Here is an 18,537-nt window from a genome sequence, read left to right as displayed (position 1 = left end):
ATTGTCAAATACGGCTCTTAGACTATTCAATAAGTTTTATTCATACACTTTCGTGACATTTTGTCAAAACACACGGAGGGAAAATGAAAGATAAAACTTCGCACTTTAATTAAAATGATGGGGTATACTTTTGGACTGCCACAATGATATGAATAATTGTTCTTGTCAAAGGACAATAAAAGTAATACATTGGAACTTTGTAGCCGGTATCAACTGGCAAGTCTGTCATAGGTCTGAGGTGAGTAATTCACACACTGTCAAACAAAAACACAAGCAATATAGGAAATTTATAACCGTTTCCTCTAATTCGGATCGGCCGGTTGACCAAGCAGTCCAGCAAGGGATTTCACGTACCCTTTTGACCCGATGCAGCGTACTCTAATTCAATTTGTAAGAAGGAAGTCAAACCTTTCGGAACTATTATTCCAAGTGCTCCCGCGAGGGCGCTGTTTAAAAAAAGAGAGCTGTGCCCTCCATACAATGAGTATTTTCCATCAAATTATCTTCATTAAATGAAGATAAACAGTGATTTCTGTTATTGCTGATATTTATTTGTTACACGACCCCGTCAAAGGCAGATCCAACATCAGTTTTTTTGGGGGGGGGGTTCGTTTTTGGGGAAAATTACCGGGAAAGTTTTTCTGTGGAACCTTTTAATGCCTTTCTGATCAGCCAGGCGACATTTTGGGGCTTTTTACACGCCGCTAGAAGGAAGGGAATGAGATTGACCCTAAAAATAGTCTTACTCGTATTGTTCGAAAAATAATATTTTGGGCTCTTTTGAGAAGGAATGGTCCCCGTGCCCCCCGCCCTCCCATTAGCCCTTGGCCCATCTGACTAATGATGCACCTCATCTGCAGAGGGCGCACCTTTTAGATTCTCTTACACGAACAACTGTTCTTTAAAATAAGGACGTGTATCTCCTATTTTTTTCAAACCAAAGATAGATATTTGTATATAGAGTTTTTTCTAACCAAAACAGTCAAATGTTCAATTTATAAACTCATTTTGTAATCCTTTTATGGTTTCTATCATTGGATACCTTACATTTACCTTAAAGAAAAATATATTTCCATAATTGGCTCACCTCCCTGGAAAGGGGGAGCTTCCAATCCATCTCTGCTCAGAAACGCCTATTGACTTTGACCCGTCTTGCAGTTTCATGAACTCGAATCTGATAACCACATATTCCACAATGTGCAAACTTGTGTAATATGTGTGATCTAAATGAAGTAATTAACAAAAAACGGCCAGATACACTGAGTGTGTCATTTATAGGCAACACTCATAGCAGCAAGATGTTTTAACCCCTATTGTAACCTTTAACTGTCAAATAATTTGAAAGAAATTCATCATTTCACCGGGAACTCAGAATTTGACAGAAATGCAATTTATATGTTACGACACTGGGGTACATTAAGACATGGAATATGAATTACAACAGGTATTCATCTATAGGTTATGTGGGATTTGACTAAACAGACGCCCTGTCACTGATGCAAATGCAGTTTGTTTCTGTCGTCCAAAGTGCATTTTATGTCCTGAACGAGGGGCACCTTTCTAATTTTACACCAGTTTTAGTTTGCGGTATAAGGAGGGCATGGTAGGCAAATAGTACAAATTCAGTCCAACATCTCCATGCTTAAAAGACTATGACACTATAATTTCTTAAGTTGGCAACTCAAACTTGTCGATTACAAAGTCCCGTAAAAATAATAAAGAAATTAACGAATTGTATTCATGTGAAATTGCATAGAAACATAAACAAACTAAAAATGAAGATTACCTAAGTTTTAATATGTTGTTTTTAATTCAATTAAATTTGTCAACCATTACAATTGTTACTTGCAGAGTAATGTAAATGTAATGAAAAAGGACTAAACTCTTTGTAGGGCTTTTTAAATAATTTTCCTTTATGAGCTTAATAGTGATTAGTGTAAGCTCGTCTTTCTGCAGACCAGCTGAATACTGCAAATAAGCAAGTAACTGTATTGAATTTCTGCAAATAATTCTGAACGGTCAAGCAAAAAACCATGGTCTAAAAAACAAAACTGAAAATTAACTTGTTTACAAGAGCGGTGATGGCCTTACATCGCCACCGATTAATTTCACTGGCAAGAGTGTTTCACTACCTCAAAATGGCGCCTCCAACGACGAGTCTCTGGAATTCTCTGTCCTCGAACGGGAAAAGCTTCTGTGACGAAAAACATTTCTCTGCAATGATATAAGAGTACTGTACGTGACTTGCAAACGAATACTTTGGTCCTCAAGTTTCCTTTTCAAGTCAGTGATTACTTTTTTCAGACGGTCCCTTCTATGGACAACAAGCTGCTGTTTCAACTTAATTTTCTCACGCCTGCGCATGTCCTCCTCTTCTTGAGCCAATCGAATCTTTTCATCCACAGCTGCCTTCTCGTCTCGAAGACGCCTTACTTTTTGTTCCAGGCTTTCTCTGATCTGACCGATAGTCCGCGATTTGTTGCTGGGCTGAATTGATGCGTCCCGAAAGGTTTCAGAACCACCTCTACCGTTTGAGCCAATGGACTCCTCAGAGTCTGTGACGTCATCTACTGACTCATCCCTTTCTGTGATGTCATTCAAAATTTTCTCAACTTCTAATTCTTCTGTTAGGCTGAGTGAGTTTTCTGAGATCCCAGAGTCCTCAGTCATTAACCCAGAAGTCTCAAGCAGTTCCCCACTATTTCCAAAATAAACATCCTCGAAAGGTGATTTAGGTGACGCAGCAACTTCGCGTGCACAGAAAACCTCATTAGCATTCACCTCTAAATTATCCAGTGTCCCTGCCATGCTAACTTCCACATCAGCTGCACGTGCGCTGGGTGGATCATGTCGCTCGTTGATTCCGCCACTAGCTATGCCTATTTTGTTATCCATCAAATGATGGAGTTTCATGATTCTGTAGTCGTCTAGGTGTTTGTCTGGAAGCCACGACTGGAACAGAAAATAAAATCAAAACAGTAAAAAGATGAAAACGAAGTAAAATTTATAAGCTAGGGTTTGAACCAAGAGGTACGGCTCTAAATCCTCGAGCTGATATGGAAATATCATGAAAATTGAGAGTCCTGCTGGAAGAAAAAAATAGAATTAATCAACAGGCAGGCATTCATACCAGATTTTTTCTCCAACGCCCCGTCAACTGTTACACGGCAAGTGGTCATATGTGCGTACCAAAGACAATGTTTGCAGACAATTTTGAAGTCTGTCGTTCACGGAGATGTTGTGATCGCCTCAAACTCCTTGCAGTTAAGTCAAAATGTTGTAAAAATGTTGTCAAAATGCTTGTAACAGAACAAAGCTTCGAAGCGATGCCCGCATCACAAGATGCATGGAGAGTTCTTAGAAGTGACGTGTTCAATTCTGTGTCCAGTCAAACGATGTTGAACATACAACAAATGAGCCGTGCCATCTTGAGATATGAACGACTAGGTATCAACACATCTCTGTCTATACTTACCACCCGCCTTTACACCTCCACGAACCAATTTACATGATGCACGTGCGTCTGAACCATGAAGGAGTGCGCACGAATATTCATCGTGATTCATCATTACGCCCGCATAAATTAGGCTCTCTTGCTATCGCATTTCCACGCAATGATTTCCTAAAGGCCAAAATTGTGAAGTCTCATTAAAGCTAACGAGAGTACAGCATGGTTGGTGAGTACTTTATAATTAAGTTCTTTGATGCTGGATGGTAAAGGGCCCGTTTTTATTGGTGGCAGTCTCATAAGAGTTAAGACTATTGTATCCTTGTGTTTAACACAATATGCAACACAATTTTAAAATTTAACTATGCCTTTTTAGGGGTGCCTTTTGTTCTTCAGCCTAATGCGAATTATCATATTCATGAGCAGTTTGTGATACAATAGCTGGAGGAACTCATAATTATTGCATAAATTTCAACACCATAATTTGCTAAAATGAAATATTCTCAAATTTTGGATATTCGACACATAGAATTGGCTTGTCTCGGTTCCCTCTTAATTTTTTCTTGCACGGAAATGAATCATTTTCAGTACGAATACACCATTTGTTGTATTTTAGTATGAAAGATCAGGAGCTATTTGATGTCATGTTAACATTTCATCCTGTGACTTTTTCGTTTGTTTTACTTCACTATAATATAGGATTTTCACATTTGGGGAAACAAGAAACATGCATGTAGTTTGATTAATAAGGCATGCTTTAAGTGCAAAACCTTCCAGTCGTTCGTATAAAATACGTAAACCTGAATCAGTGTACAGTAAATATAATTAACTTTATGCGTATAGTTTTCAGTGTGAAACCCTCAGCTGTTAAATTGTAATGAAGAGGACACCTGTTATGTGCGTACTCATGCTCAGACGGGTTAATTAATAATTATGCAGCTTGTTTTATAAAGCATTTGTACATGTACTATATTTAAAGTTAGCTGCAAAACCACTTTTATATACCAAAACATGATTAAAATATTTCTTTGCTAAGAGCAGGAAAAAATAAATGAGATCACAGCGTATGTGCTATATTTTCTGGTTTTGAACTTTACTGCAATTTTTGTGAATTTATTTTTATGAAATTAAGGTTAATAGACACGCCTATTGGTAGACTATTTCCTATCAATTTCCTATGGCGAGCCAAAGCAAAGATGATTTAAAACTGGTAAAATTATAATAGTTTAACATTTCAGCAAAAGAATCAGCACTGACGCTGTGATCCAATTAGAGTCTTATCATGCTGGCGGCAAAACATTTTTGTACTTCAAAAATTCCTGCTATGATCCAGTGCGGGGTCTACAATTCATTACCAATGACGCGGTTTCACTGGAATCGTATTGGTTGATCCTCGAAAAGCCTACGCGTGGGGAATTAAGCAATACGAGTTTTTCTTGAACGGAAGATATTAAAGAAAAAATGGGGTTCCTGTCGGGATGATTGCCTTGAAATCGAGGTAACTTTATGGTCGTAACGTAGTTGGAAAGATTAAAAGTGCGTATTAATTCTAAATTATTGGAATTGCACGGATTATGTCACCGAGAAATTTGGCATGGCAACGTGGATATGATGATGCAGATAGATATTATTAGGTAGAGACCGAAGGGTAGACGGAGGGACATACGTGGATGGTAAAAATACGACTTAATTTGATGAATCTCAAAAGTAATTGTTTATTTTTATATTTTACTTTGATTTGTCAGAAAGAACCTAATAATTTATTATGTTACCAAACCAATGTTAAGGTTAACCGACTGTCATATAACACTTGTTTTTCGTTTTTAATTACTCTATTATGTCAATGCATATTTACTTATCTGTTATTTTTTATTTATCATAATGTCCATGATATGTCAACTGTTGTTGTTAATGTCAATGTAAGAATGGGTGGATAAATAAATAACAAACACAATAACAAAAGTTATTGATCTTGAACTTGATACACAGAGGCCATAATGCGTTTACGAGTAGAAAGCTTATAAAGGTCTCGGAAAAAATGAATACATATCGTCGGCAGTATTTAGGTTTGGCGATTTCCATTTGCGTTTACTTTCACTGTGTATTTATTTAAGTATGACAGTGAAGGGCCTCTCCAATGAAATGTGATTAAAATATCTTTATTGCCTTAATTTTAAGTCTTTTCTGTCTTTAAGAATAGCTAAAATTCTGTTAGTGGGCTCATTAAATTTTCCTGTTAATTTGCAGATTCATCTAAGTTGTTTTTCAAGCTGACTGTGGACGAATTTCGACATTAGGGTTACAAAACTGTATAGGCTTTTGTTCAAGACAATATTCCACGTGCAGGGCTACAGTTATGACGGTTTGCAGGTTCATTTACAACACGGTTATAAAAAGCGCTAATTCGTGATCTCTGAAGACAATAACATAATTTAGATAATTACAATTTTAAAGAAAGAAAAATATCACACCAGTGGAAATCAGCTTCAAAGCATTTCAAAAACTGCATAAGTCAATGGTCTTAGTACCAAGTGCTAATACAAAGAATGGCCCGGCGAGCAAGAAGATATCTCCCGCAGTAGTACAACCTACATTACAGGGACTGGATATACATTAGCACGTGCACTCTCAAGGGAGGGGGTGCATAAATTTGTGATCCAAAATAATGATTTTGGCAAAGGATTTATAAATCAAAAGCTGTATGTTTGGTTGATTTCTGATAACAAATTATACAAATGGTATCCAAATGTTAAAAAATCTCACAGATTTCATCACGAAACGAATTTCAGTCCCATGCTTGAATTTAATTAGGGCCTACGTCCATTCAATGCAAATAAAAATCACATATTTGATTCTCCAATATTCAAGTATCAGGTTTAACCCTCTGGACTATTGGATGAAGGCTTTGAAAATAGAAGGAACACGAGGACTTCGGTCACTGACTTTTCGTCTGCCAGTAAACAGTTTTAGCTGAAGACATTTTGATAACATCGTCACGATCCTGCGTGCCAGAGCTAATAATGTAAGCATTGAGAAAACAAAGAAAGGACGGCTTGGCTTGACGCGCATACTGGGAAATTATTATTGTTGGAGATATGCATGACCCTTGAAGCAAACCCTCTTTCTGTCCAACGATTGTGAATCTCCTTTTAACTTAAGGTTAATTGTTGCTTTTGAAGTAACGATTGCAAAATGAGTGTGCTCCTTCTTTTTCCCCTGACTGGGTTTACCCTTCGTCTCGCTGAGTTGAGATATTTTAATTATTGGCAAGTGTAATATCTTTGAGCTTCAGTACACGTAAAGGTAGGTTGTTTTGTTGGTTTTCCAGCCGCGGCATAGAACTTCCATAAACCTGAGCAAATAATCCACAGGCAACTCATGTTATTCATCACTCGGTTGCCATGGTACAGAATGAGCCAAAATCAACATAACAGAAAACCTTTGGCCGCAACCATGCACGTGCATATGTGTATTATAATATACCGAAGTATCAGCTTTCTGTAGTCGATTTTTCTTCTTTAGTAAATTGTAATTAGTGGTTTTCAATGTACTGAACACCGTTACAATAAAACACACATTAAATACTGAGCCATCTGATTCAAGAAGTATGTCAAACCTTAGTTTTGCTGAAGTGACCAAGAAATTACGATACCGTCAGATGAACACTTGGCGCGCTTTCTAAAGTTTACATCAGTTTCCTATATGACTGATACTTGTAAAACTTATTCATACATCAGCAGCTGTTTTTGTAGCTAATATCCAATCACTAAAGATCCCATTCCTTATATTTTGTTCAACATAACAAAAAAAATAGCTTAGTGTGGGAACGTGTTCAAGGGAATGTCGTTAATGCCTGCAGGTCTTTTCCCAGTGCAGTTTCCATCACAGTTGACCTTAAAAATAACATTTGTGGTAAATTGTATGCCACACTAAGAAGTTCTTACATGGAGGGGTTATCTGCCGTGTGAAACAACATTCTAACCATTTATTACTGTGTAAACGTGACAACGCATGACTCAGAGTAATTACTCATAAAATCAATGGTGACTAAGGTATCCTTGGTTTGGTATCTGGGAACGATACATAAAATTTTTGAATGAAACCCGGGACTGATTTTGTCTGGCCAGTGTGATACTAGTTTCTCTACATCAGGAGAAATTGGATGAGGGAATTCATGCGATGGTAATATGTGCAGCAGACGACATGCCGCAAGGCACTTCCGCCATTTCCGGTTTTTTTCAAGGCGCGAGTGACCAAGAGACAGAGGTTTGTAGAACTGACGCGCTCTGACACACACGTCGATAATGCAATACGTTGTCCTGGGACTGGACAAATCTAATGATGTGACGTCATTATATGACTTTACAAATGTGCTCTGCATATTGCAACTGTAAATCATTGTTCCTTATTAAACACAGTTAATAGGATACAATTTCAAGAACTCAATGTCCAACCAACAGTTTTCGACAAATTGCAGGTGCACTTCGAGATCATAAACTGCGATTTTATCACGTGGATTCCAGATGCTCACTCAAACAAAATGCGACTTGCACTGTTTGCGAAATGTAAACGGACAGACTGTAGGCCTATAATTAATATTTTGGGGCATTATCGCCCTACCCGTACTCTTATGATTATATTAAATGGAAACCATCGTTTACAGTCAGCCAAATTTTCAGCAAATTGTATACTACAATGGTATGGATGAAAGCAAAAAGCAAATACTTCACATTTTATGTACATGAGTGTGACGTCAAGTATTTTAAAAAGAATTTTCAACCTCGTAAAGGCCACCATAGTCTGTGATTTGTCTGTCTGCTTTCGTTTTTTTGAGTACTTAGTATTTAGGAACTCGTGTGCAAAAGGCATTATAATGCTGCTAGTTCTTTTACAGCACAATGGTTTTGATGGCATACATATTCCAATAATTATCTCTTTATATATCACGCCTTGCGGCATGCGATTGGCGATCTAAGACAACTCCGTAACTTCCCTCGTCTTCGAACCTCAACGACCCTTCAAAGCTCTGTGATTCTCAGGACAAGTACTATGTTACCTCTGTAAATCGTCTTTCTCAGATGACGCTTAAATACATGCACACGCTACATGCTCAAGAGTAGTATAAAAAAGTACCCAAATGAGGTAAAAAGAGCGAAGAAGCTTTTCAAAATCAACTTCTTGCACCTGGAATAACTAAGGTGTCTTGTTGATATTGTAAACACATGTAGTAGTATCATTATACTTTGATCAAACTGATTCACTACAGTTGAAAAAAAAAATCCCTGCTGAAAGAAACTCGGCTGCGAGCCTACATAATTTATTTGAATAAAATGGTTCGTCTGTTCTTTACGTGGAAAAAATTAAATTGATTTTGCAGGTCACCATTTATGTTTCAGCGCCAAAGATGGAGCATAAATTAATAGTGTATAGCTCAGTTATTTCTTATAGACGACCTGAAACGTTTAAATGATACCTGATGATGATGTAGGCACTGTCAAAGCAATGCGGGACCAGTCTTGCACAGGTGCAAAATGTCCAAGTATCACAACAATAATTACAAATTCATCGATACATTTAGGACAGGTATGACTATGCATTGATATGCAGGAGGAATAATCGATTTGTATGATTAATTAAACAATTCTGTGATAGGATTTCTCAAATGTGCCAACTCTGCGTTGGTGTTATGGTTTCATGAATAATTACGATCTGTGTCGATGTTTTTGTTACTTCTAATTGACGCTCCTTATAATCTGTCCTCACACGGGTAACAAAAATTATTTATTTTGCACGATTCAATAGGCATCTTTTGGTTCTGGTTGTCTTCATCTTGAAGATGTATAAATTTCATGTGGACTGCCTCCTTTAACAGGAAATGGATAAGTAAGGCCTCTCTGAAAGCTAAGCCGATGCCCAAGGGAAATATAATAAACATGATATGCGACGGTACTAAAAGGCGTTGTCACCTCACCATCTGCCGTGTTTTCATGCAGTATGTGTTATCTTTATTGAAGCACAAAGAGGTCTGGATTTAGCCTCTTGAGAAAGATTTTATCCTGGCCTTGAAGACCTGTTTAATAAACAACGTGTTCGTTTCAAGAGCCCAGTAAATTTACATGCCAAGTTCATGCCAAATGACGTCATAGTGGATATTCTATTTTAGCGGAGAGTGGGAAACATTTCAAGAGGTAGAGCTCCTATACATGGCATGTATTTCACCTCCCTTCCTGCTATTTCTGTTGGCATCAAATGAACAATGAAATGTCCTCTGTTCAGAGTAGGAATTGTAGAGATGAGTGCAGGTGATGTTCACAGTGAAGAGTGACTACAGTGTGCTTGCAAACCATAACGTCAGGTGATAAAAATAATCGTTCCATGAAATAGTTCTTGCCGTCTTCAATAAAATCTCTTTAAGAATCTCTTTAAATACTGGGGTAATGTAATAATTTCAGTTCTCGCAGTCCCGACAATCTGTGCTGATCGTGTTTGTACTTACAGTCTTTTGACTCTAAGAATTCACAAGAGCCAGTTTGTTTAAGTTCACGCCATTCGTCACCTTTATGGTGTCAAAAAAGTCATATTGATGCATTTTAGGGTGAGTTGTATTCAAATGTCCAGGACCTTTTACGTTTACATCCAGTTGCAGTTCGGCCTGTTTGTCCTCTACTCAAGATTAAGTAGGAGTCGATTACAGTGTGCTTGCAAACCATTACGTCATCAGACGTTATGTGAGACGTGAATTACAATGGAAGTACTCAATTATAGTAGCCGCTGACATGGAGCACATAATTCATTTGCATGCAAATGCAACTGTGACTAAGCAAATCAACAGAGGTAGGTTACAGTGACTCTTTTAAGAACACCAGGTCCACCAATGATTTATTTATAAGGAAATCGTGGGTTTGAACCTGAGTACGCTTGTGGTTTTTTCACAAGCCTTCGAGGTAAAAACTGAGTATTCAGTATTATAATACACGTTGGGCAGGGCAAAATCCAAAATCAATAACCACCAATGATTTGTTTTACATTTTTCACAAACAGCCAGAATATCCATTCGTCTGTTTTCTACATCCAAAATTTAATAAGAAGCTGATACATTTTGTGATTTATTATTTATTTTTACTCACACTAGTGTGTCTGCAAAAAGCGCGTTTTCGGTTAATGGCAGAAAGCTTTTAAGGCTACTAACCTATTCTTTCTCACATGACGTTGTGCAAAATGACCACGACTTAAACGATGCCGGGCAACCTCCCAAATTTATCAATCACGAGAAATATCTTACCTTAATTTACTGTGTCGAGTTTGAGTCAGGCGACCTTATTCTCCACACGGTACATCTTGTTTTGATGGTTCATGCTGTTTGATTAGATAAACCACCGACGTTTCACGCTGCCTTGCTTGTGTGTTTTGTTCCTGCCGTGTGAAAAGCACTGGCTTAATTATATAGCGGGGCGAGGACATCATATTCCGCCGTTCTTGCTTACCTAGTAACAACATCTTACATTGGTCGCGCCGGCAATAAATTGTACGTACTGACCAATCACAGACAGACTCTCACTACTACTTCCTCATTTACGTATTCTCCCCTGAAAACAGTGGGGACAATTTTCATACGCTTCAGCATTGTAATGAGACGGAAGCGTATAAGGGCCACTCGCAAACAAATTTTTTTCGAGATACTATCTTGCCGCGAATTGGAACAAATGGGGATGTTTACATTTCATCCAAGCTTGATTTACAAAATCTCTGTTGGGGGTATGAATGTCCATATCCGCAAGTGGGGTAGACTACTTTGACTCTCCAGTAGATTGCCTGTTGAAAGGATTACGGTGCCTTTTCATTTATAGTTTAACCACAAGGGGGGACCCTTTAAAGAACAAAAAAAAAAAAAAAACAGAAAAAAAAGAAAAGAAAGCAGCCAAAGAAATGAAAATAAGAAATGAAATAGAACATAATTATTTGCTTAAATTGGACCTCTTCCAGCTGTTAAATGTTATTGTTTTAGGCGGTTGCCCCCCCAACAAATTCTTGCAACGCCCAGGCATATTTTTAGCTGATTTGTGTTGCCATTTTGGACAAAACTTCAACGATGATATCATTTTAACTTTACAATCGGCTATGATGTAGGAAATTTCAGCAGGCAAAAGAAAAATGAAGTGAAGGTGAAAGGAAAACTAACACACACTTTTTCATCAAATGGATTGAAATCCCCAGGCTCTTTGACCTCTCATGCATCCATGCGTTCACTTGTCACAAACCACCAATACAGTGCAGGGCACTTTGAAGAGCAAGTACATATTTTTTTGTCGTGAACCTATTGGATGGAGTCTATTTTAATTAACATCTGAACACGGGTCGACTCTCCCGGCTATACTATATTTGGTTTGAGCTTCCAAAGCTGTGGGGTATTTCATGTGTTGTGTTAGCAAAAGTACTGTTTTTAATCTCCCATTTTAAGTACTATAAATTAATAAAAGTTGATGAATCGATGAAAGTTCAAAAATTTAATAGTAACTTTAAAGTCCGCTTGCTTGTGTTTGGTACAAGGAAACTGTAGGAAGGAATTAAAACAATTTACCCCTCATCTGAATGTGGAAATTAATACCACAAAATATGATTTCGTTGTCTTTGTGTTTAAAAACAAGCTTTGTTGAAATGTAACATCCATTTTTGTTCCAATTTAGCGATCTAAAACCAAATCTTATTACATTTCATCCTTTTACCTCTTTGCAATATTTTAAGACGATTTTATTTTGATTTTTATTCCCAATGCATGTTATAAATATTCTATTTACTTTTACGTTTGGTTTTAATTATAGTCTTAGTGTTAAGATGTTTTAATGATTATAATCATGACTGGTGTTTTATGCGGTTGTGCTGGTTTTTGTTGTTGTTGTTGTTGTTTGGATGTACTTTTAATGTATTTTTACATGAATTTTAATTAGAAGCTGTAATTTGGCTTGTTGGGCCACGATAAGAATGAAATAAACGAAGTGAAATGAAACTAATTTCACCATTATATAATTGAGTACATTGTACCATTGCTGTTAACAATCCTATTTTTATTTATTTTAACTCAATTTACTTCACAGGGCCCCCATGGAAGACCACAATTATATGTGACTGGGTCTCCTTGGTAAATCAAACATAATAATGATAAAAATAATGTTCCAGTCAAAGTAACGGCGGTCGATTTTTTGAAGCCTACTCTACTTCTGGTAGATTCGAGCGCTTCACAACTTATTACAATGCTATCGACTACCTACACAAATGGAGAAAAATCAAGTCACCCTGAAAAATAGTCCTGGTTCCCATTGTTTCCCATTTATAATCCTTTTTGTAAACACTTAGTTAGATCAAGAAAGGTAATTATGGTGCAACGACCCACATTTAGTACTTTTGTATATATTTTATTAATTATAATTTCGGTTAGTAGACATTCAGTTGTTATATGGCGTTTTGCCGGTGGACAGACAAGTTGACATATAAAGTGTTTAAGCTCCCTCACTGCTCTAATAAGTGAAGGTGTGTTATCCACTCACTGTATAAGATCAACATAGTGGGTGATATTCATAACTAATATGAGAAACCGCCTTTCTCTGAACTTGGACAACTAAAAAACACACCTTATTTTTATCAGAAGTATTTGCTATTCAAATCTACCAGCCTTACACAATGTGATACCCACAACCTCTCTGATAGCGTCATATTCCTATATTTTTTAGTTCTGTAGTAAAAAACAAATTACATTTTACATGTAATTTGCATAATAATTTAATGCACAGTGCGTATAGGGAAGTGCTTTTATCCTTGTAAGCCATATCCTTAAACTACAGAGAGGGCGGACTTCCTATTAACGTCCATGTCTTCTTTGTATGTCTCCACTATCTTTTCGCTGCATGACATAACTTTTGGAAGTCTTTTTGGTTAGGATTTATTAGAACAATAGCAAGAATCAACATTTCGGCGTGCTCCATCAGTGCTCCCACCTTGTCGCAATCACGCAAAATTTCGTCAGGTCGCTTACAATTAATCTCAATTTCTGTATTATGTCCAGGCATCTTCGAAGCACTGTAACGAGCGGTAAGGTGCACTGTCTCAATTCAAGGAAAGTTCTCCGCCAGGCAGAGGCACTTAAAAAGTACTCCTACAAATTCTTCGAAAGTGGTGTCTGCGTGGGCCAAGAAATTGTGAAATTCATTGTGTAAGTATGCCCAGGATCATCTCTGTAGATTCATGGGCTCCCATCTGAGGGCAAAGCAGACAAAACTGTTGTTTAAAAATTGTCAGAAGAGCCAAAGAAAAGTGAGGAATGTCATTTGAAAATGGCTGCTGAGAAGACTTGGTAACATTCACATTTTGGGGGTGAGTTTGTTCTTGGCGGATGATTAAAAAATTCATTTGCCCACTAAAATTTGAAAATCAAATAAAATTTGAAGGACCAAAAGCACATCAGGTTTTGTGTGATAGGCCTCAGGGACTTTAGTTGCCCGCAGCGAGGCTCCAAACTTTGTTGCTTTTACTTTGTTTTCAAAAGAGGTTGAATTAGTACGGTGCACGCATAAGGTGTTGTGTAGTAATACGCATGTCGGCCAGCAAGCAAAGAGAGTACTCCGTATCGTAGCTCGATCTTTTGACGTTTCTTTTGCTACAAGAGAAGTGTTTGACTAAACAAAAGTGGGTTCTAATGCAACATTTGTTGCGAACCAAGGAACAACGTGTTGCAAAGTTTCGCTGCCCATACAAAATGGAGGTCAATCTTTGTAAACTTGAGGTGTATTAATTTTGTTGTGGTGTGTGAGAACTGAGCAAGGTCGCACCGATTTTTGCTCGCTCAGACTGAATAGAGGGCGGGCTTCTTATCAACGTTAATGCCGACCCTTTTCACCAGACTTGTAAAGAAAAGGGCTAAGTCTAAACTGAATTCTTACTGACTCAAAATTCCTCTGACGAATTTAAATGAAATGAAGAATGCAGTTACATGGGTTTCTTGGCCCCTTGTCTTTATCGTACCCCATACTCCCTAGCCCCAATTAGCGAAATACTTTGAAGTGTACATTATTATATGCGTCAAAACTCACACCACAGTAAATATCTATTCACAGTTTACCTTTAGCATGTTGACAACTTAATTGCTCGTGTCTGACAATGCTCACTGAATCGTGGATGGCGGAGGGCTTGTGAGTAGTTTAATAATAACAGGAATAACAACAACAATAGACATCACAAATCGTTCAAGTCGAATTTATGAAAAAGTGATTAAAATTAGCTGTTTCTGTACAAACCTATACCTGTAGTAAATTCTTCATTGTTTATAAAACTTTTAAAACGACCCTATTCTCTACTGAAGATCTTACAGTTTCTCGCTGTTTTGTTGCTACAAAATTTCACAATGGAACGAAACAGAATGTTGATGCAAAATGTTGGTAAAATTCGAAGTTTTTCTTACCATTTGAAACAGATAAAGAGCAATAACTTTTATGTTCTCCTGGGCGGCCTGCTGTGTCTTTTGTTTGCCTTATTGTATGTGGAATTGACCGAATAAATATTCTTACAAATGGGTCATTAGGGAGACATTTTGTAGTAAATTTTCGACCTTAGGGATACATCGGTCATTAGGGAGACATTTCAATGTACATACAATGTTTGGTTCAGATCAGATTAGAGAATATTTAATTATGGGCAGTAAAGTTTGTGCACGTTCTTATGGGAATGTCTCCCGAGTGACCCATTTTAATACTTTAAAAAAAATGAACGGAAACAAGTACATGTAGCTAACGTGAATAAAGCAGTCATGATTTTCCTAAAATTTATTTTCGGAGAATTTTCACGATAATGCGTCCTATTATCTTTGCGACTAAGCCAATAAAGTGTGGGCGGCCGTCAGGCTCAACTCGCCGGATACCGTACTTTGCGGCCAGCGTCGCCCATCCATAGTTCCCAGCTGCATGTACCTGGGTTTAATAACAGTTGAAAAACAGATTTGTAACTGAACAGCCTCGACATGTACCTATACCTTGAGGGTATCAAGTAACGTAACGCTATTTTATTGATTCTAATTCCCAATTTAAAGGACTCATTGTGCTTTGAAATAGGAGTTTATTCCGAGTTCTTTAAGCCAGTGTAATTGTCCTTTAATAAGAATAATCTCCGAGAGCTTGAATGTGAAGGCTATAAATAACACAGGATTCATTAATTAACCAGATTACGTACTAGTGATTCTGCCGTACAGCGGCAAATCATTCCACGCGGTCGGTGACCTTATTGTTGTCGTAGGCGGTTGGTAGTAGTCAAAACTGACTGCAGAAAGAAAATCCTCGCGTGTTGACTCAGGCTGAGTTGGTAGTCATGTACATGACTGCCGACACCTTTAATTTCGTCGATGGGCTCATATCATTTATTTCCAGTTATCTGTTTGAAGGCGTGTAAGTCTATAAATATAGACGCAGTTGTCATTTTAATTTTGAATGTTGTAGCGGTCTCTTTCTTTGAATTGCATTCAAATGGGAAAACAATAAATCTCATCAAATGTGAGCAAATTGGCATACTTTAAAAAGTGTAAAGTTAATTGTGAAAGATAAATAAAAGTCTCTCAGCCTAGTTGTAAATGAATAAAATATGCATAAAAAGGCTACGATCGAGGATGAGTTTTTGGATTGATGAATCATCATACTCCGATGACTTGAGTCAGTTTCAGAATACCCGCAACATTGAGTGTAGAATATTGGGTAACCTTCACTGGGTACCGACTGAAAATAAATATGACTTCCGTGTAACCAGTTTTATTAATTTAATCCAGCTGAGCAAATTTCTACTACACATCTACCAATACTGTCTAAATCTGGCGGCAACACTGGATCGGCATGAGTTTGATACAAACGACGGGGAGAATATTTGACCGATTTCTGACACGTTTCTCGACGGCATGGCTTGAAGATATCTGTTAATTTACGGCAGCCGCTCAGCGATTGCTTGTAATAATGATGAAATAGCCACGACTGTTGGCGGACAACTGATTTATATTTCAACACTGACAGTGTCGCCCAGCAGTGCTTGTAAAAAAACGTGTTCAAGTAGCGAAAACATAAGCTTCGGTCATACCACCAGCGTCTTATGTTAGGCAGCAGCGATAGACCTGGCTGCAGAGTAAGGATACTAAAACCCCGCAAGGCGATTACATTCAGCAGTTTACATAAGGTCAAGTGAAAGCTGTCCCTGCCTGGATAATATGATGAATTCCCCACAAAATATGCCTCTGCCTCTGACGTCAGTCCGGTTACCTAGAAACGTTAAGTCTGGTTGATGATGGCGGCCAAGGCCATGTTGCTATGGTAGGTCCTGAGTAATTCTATACACCGACGATGCCGACTGTGGGCCATAAAAACCCTTTGTCCTCGCCGCTGCAAAAAATGAAATTCAGTCTGGCGCCCAGGACTGAGAGGCTGAACAAAGACCAGGAGATGCCATCGAATTCTTAGAGGTATTGCTATCTATATGAAAATGTTTTGCAATGAGGAAGTCCAGAAGATGGCTGCAAAAACACGTGCATGCGTGCACGTTTGTTACAGTGAATATTATGCCCTTTCCATCAGCTTCAAGTTGAATCTTTTGTAAACACTTTTAATTTCAAGGGGAGGGAGTCACGTTAGAATAACAGTGTAAGACTAAATCGACAAATTAATTTGGCATGCTTCAAAAGTCCTGATATAGATCTAATGATTTAATCATATATTTTCTCTTTCCCCGAAAGAAGTGTTTATTCATGAATTTAGGGAATCAAAGGGATAATAATAATCAAAACAATTTTCAGACCTTACTTAGCACACTATTTTATGTACAGTGCAGTTTTAGTTCATTCAGAAGAACCTGTTGCCTCGAATGATTAATAAACAATATTAAGCTAAAAGCACAAGTTTTTGTCTTGGCCCATCCATTATAAAGAATTTACCACAACATTTATCTTATTAATTAAGCCAATTTTGTTTTGGAGTCCCTCGACAAAGAAACACAATCAGTCTATGCTAATCAGCCCATGTACCTTGTGTATATATTTCCCTTGATTTCACGTCGTCTTTCTCCTATCTTGTTTACATCTTCTGGTAGGCAAGGCTGTTTTTTTTTTATAATGTCGTCACTTGCCATAAAATATGTAATATTGTCAGAAATCTCTTATTATCATGTTATCTCCATTTACGACGTTAGCTGACTATTTTATAAGCTCTTTGAATAATAACCATTAAATCTATGAAGTAACAGCCAGTCGGTAATGTCTGTTTTGGTGTCATCCATGTTCGATTGTGCAACTACAGACATAGTAATTACTCTGTATGGCATAATCGGTCATACGATGATTAACAAACCCGTTGGTGAGACATTCTCCAGACTTGATATAATGGCCTTAGAGAATGTTATAGATAAATCATTGATGCGTGGTAAATGGACACTGGAAGATACATGTACCGGTAGTTAATCCCAGATGCTCGGAGTTAGATCGAAATCCGTTTTTAAGTCCACATAATTCTCACTGTTCCATGGACAACTACACAGTGTTTTGCGGTTCCCAATTTTTCTTTTCGTACTTTTGCTCTTGCGAAAATCTAACAAGAAAGCGCTTAAATGGCGCTGCAAGGTTGCGCTATCGAAAAGGCTGGTACACAGTGTTTGTCATCGGTGCCGTATGGCAGGCAGGTTACGAGCCTACAAATTTCCATAAGTATTTTGAAGACGAGTCAAGCTGTAAAGAACCGCGTCTCGTAGCTCTCCTGTAACTTTTTGCAGGTTGGTCGTTTGATTATCTCCAAGAGAACAAAATTTGATAAAATAGTTATGTATAACTGAGCCCAAGTTCGATGAGATGTGTTTAGCCTTTAACAGTAACATAAATAAGCATCTGAGTCTAGTTCAACTGGGGTGGAATCCGCCCCTGCGTGCATTTCCCCCAGATATCTTCCTCACAGATATATATTTATTATTGAAAGTCGCATAGAGCCTGTATGAGTTTTAAATTTGCGATGTCTCACAGTGATTTTGTCACTAGTTCCTTAATACACAAAAAATATGTCGTGCTTGCCCGTGCAAAATTCTCCCGT

The 18,537-nt window shown here is 37.7% G+C and overlaps 1 protein-coding gene across 2 annotated transcripts; it reads right to left on the bottom strand.

Annotated features, from left to right (window-relative positions):
* Window positions 1-9: 9 nt before the first annotated feature.
* Window positions 10-10,898, bottom strand: LOC147799766 (uncharacterized). Of its 2 annotated transcripts, none has more exons than XM_087133487.1 (2): window positions 10,731-10,898; window positions 10-2,952 (listed from the first exon to the last, which is right to left on the bottom strand). In XM_087133487.1, exon 2 carries the CDS (start codon window positions 2,911-2,913, stop codon window positions 2,134-2,136), a length of 780 nt encoding a protein of 259 aa, XP_086989613.1. In that variant the 5' UTR covers window positions 2,914-2,952; window positions 10,731-10,898; the 3' UTR covers window positions 10-2,133. The 2 variants fall into 2 exon arrangements, with proteins under 2 accessions (XP_086989613.1, XP_086989614.1); XM_087133488.1 differs by lacking the exon at window positions 10,731-10,898 and adding an exon at window positions 3,131-4,609.
* Window positions 10,899-18,537: the final 7,639 nt, after the last annotated feature.

The sequence above is a fragment of the Acanthaster planci genome, linkage group LG02 (assembly GCF_054643075.1).
Source record: "Acanthaster planci isolate LZ-2023a linkage group LG02, COTS_SCS, whole genome shotgun sequence".
Classification (NCBI taxonomy): Eukaryota; Metazoa; Echinodermata; class Asteroidea; order Valvatida; family Acanthasteridae; genus Acanthaster; species Acanthaster planci.
Note: the sequence above shows the minus strand (reverse complement) of the source record. Positions and strands in the feature narration are given on the sequence as shown.

Excerpts from the sequence above, each read along its gene's own strand:
- LOC147799766 (XM_087133487.1), bottom strand. The coding sequence starts at position 2,913 with ATGAAACTCCATCATTTGATGGATAACAAAATAGGCATAGCTAGTGGC.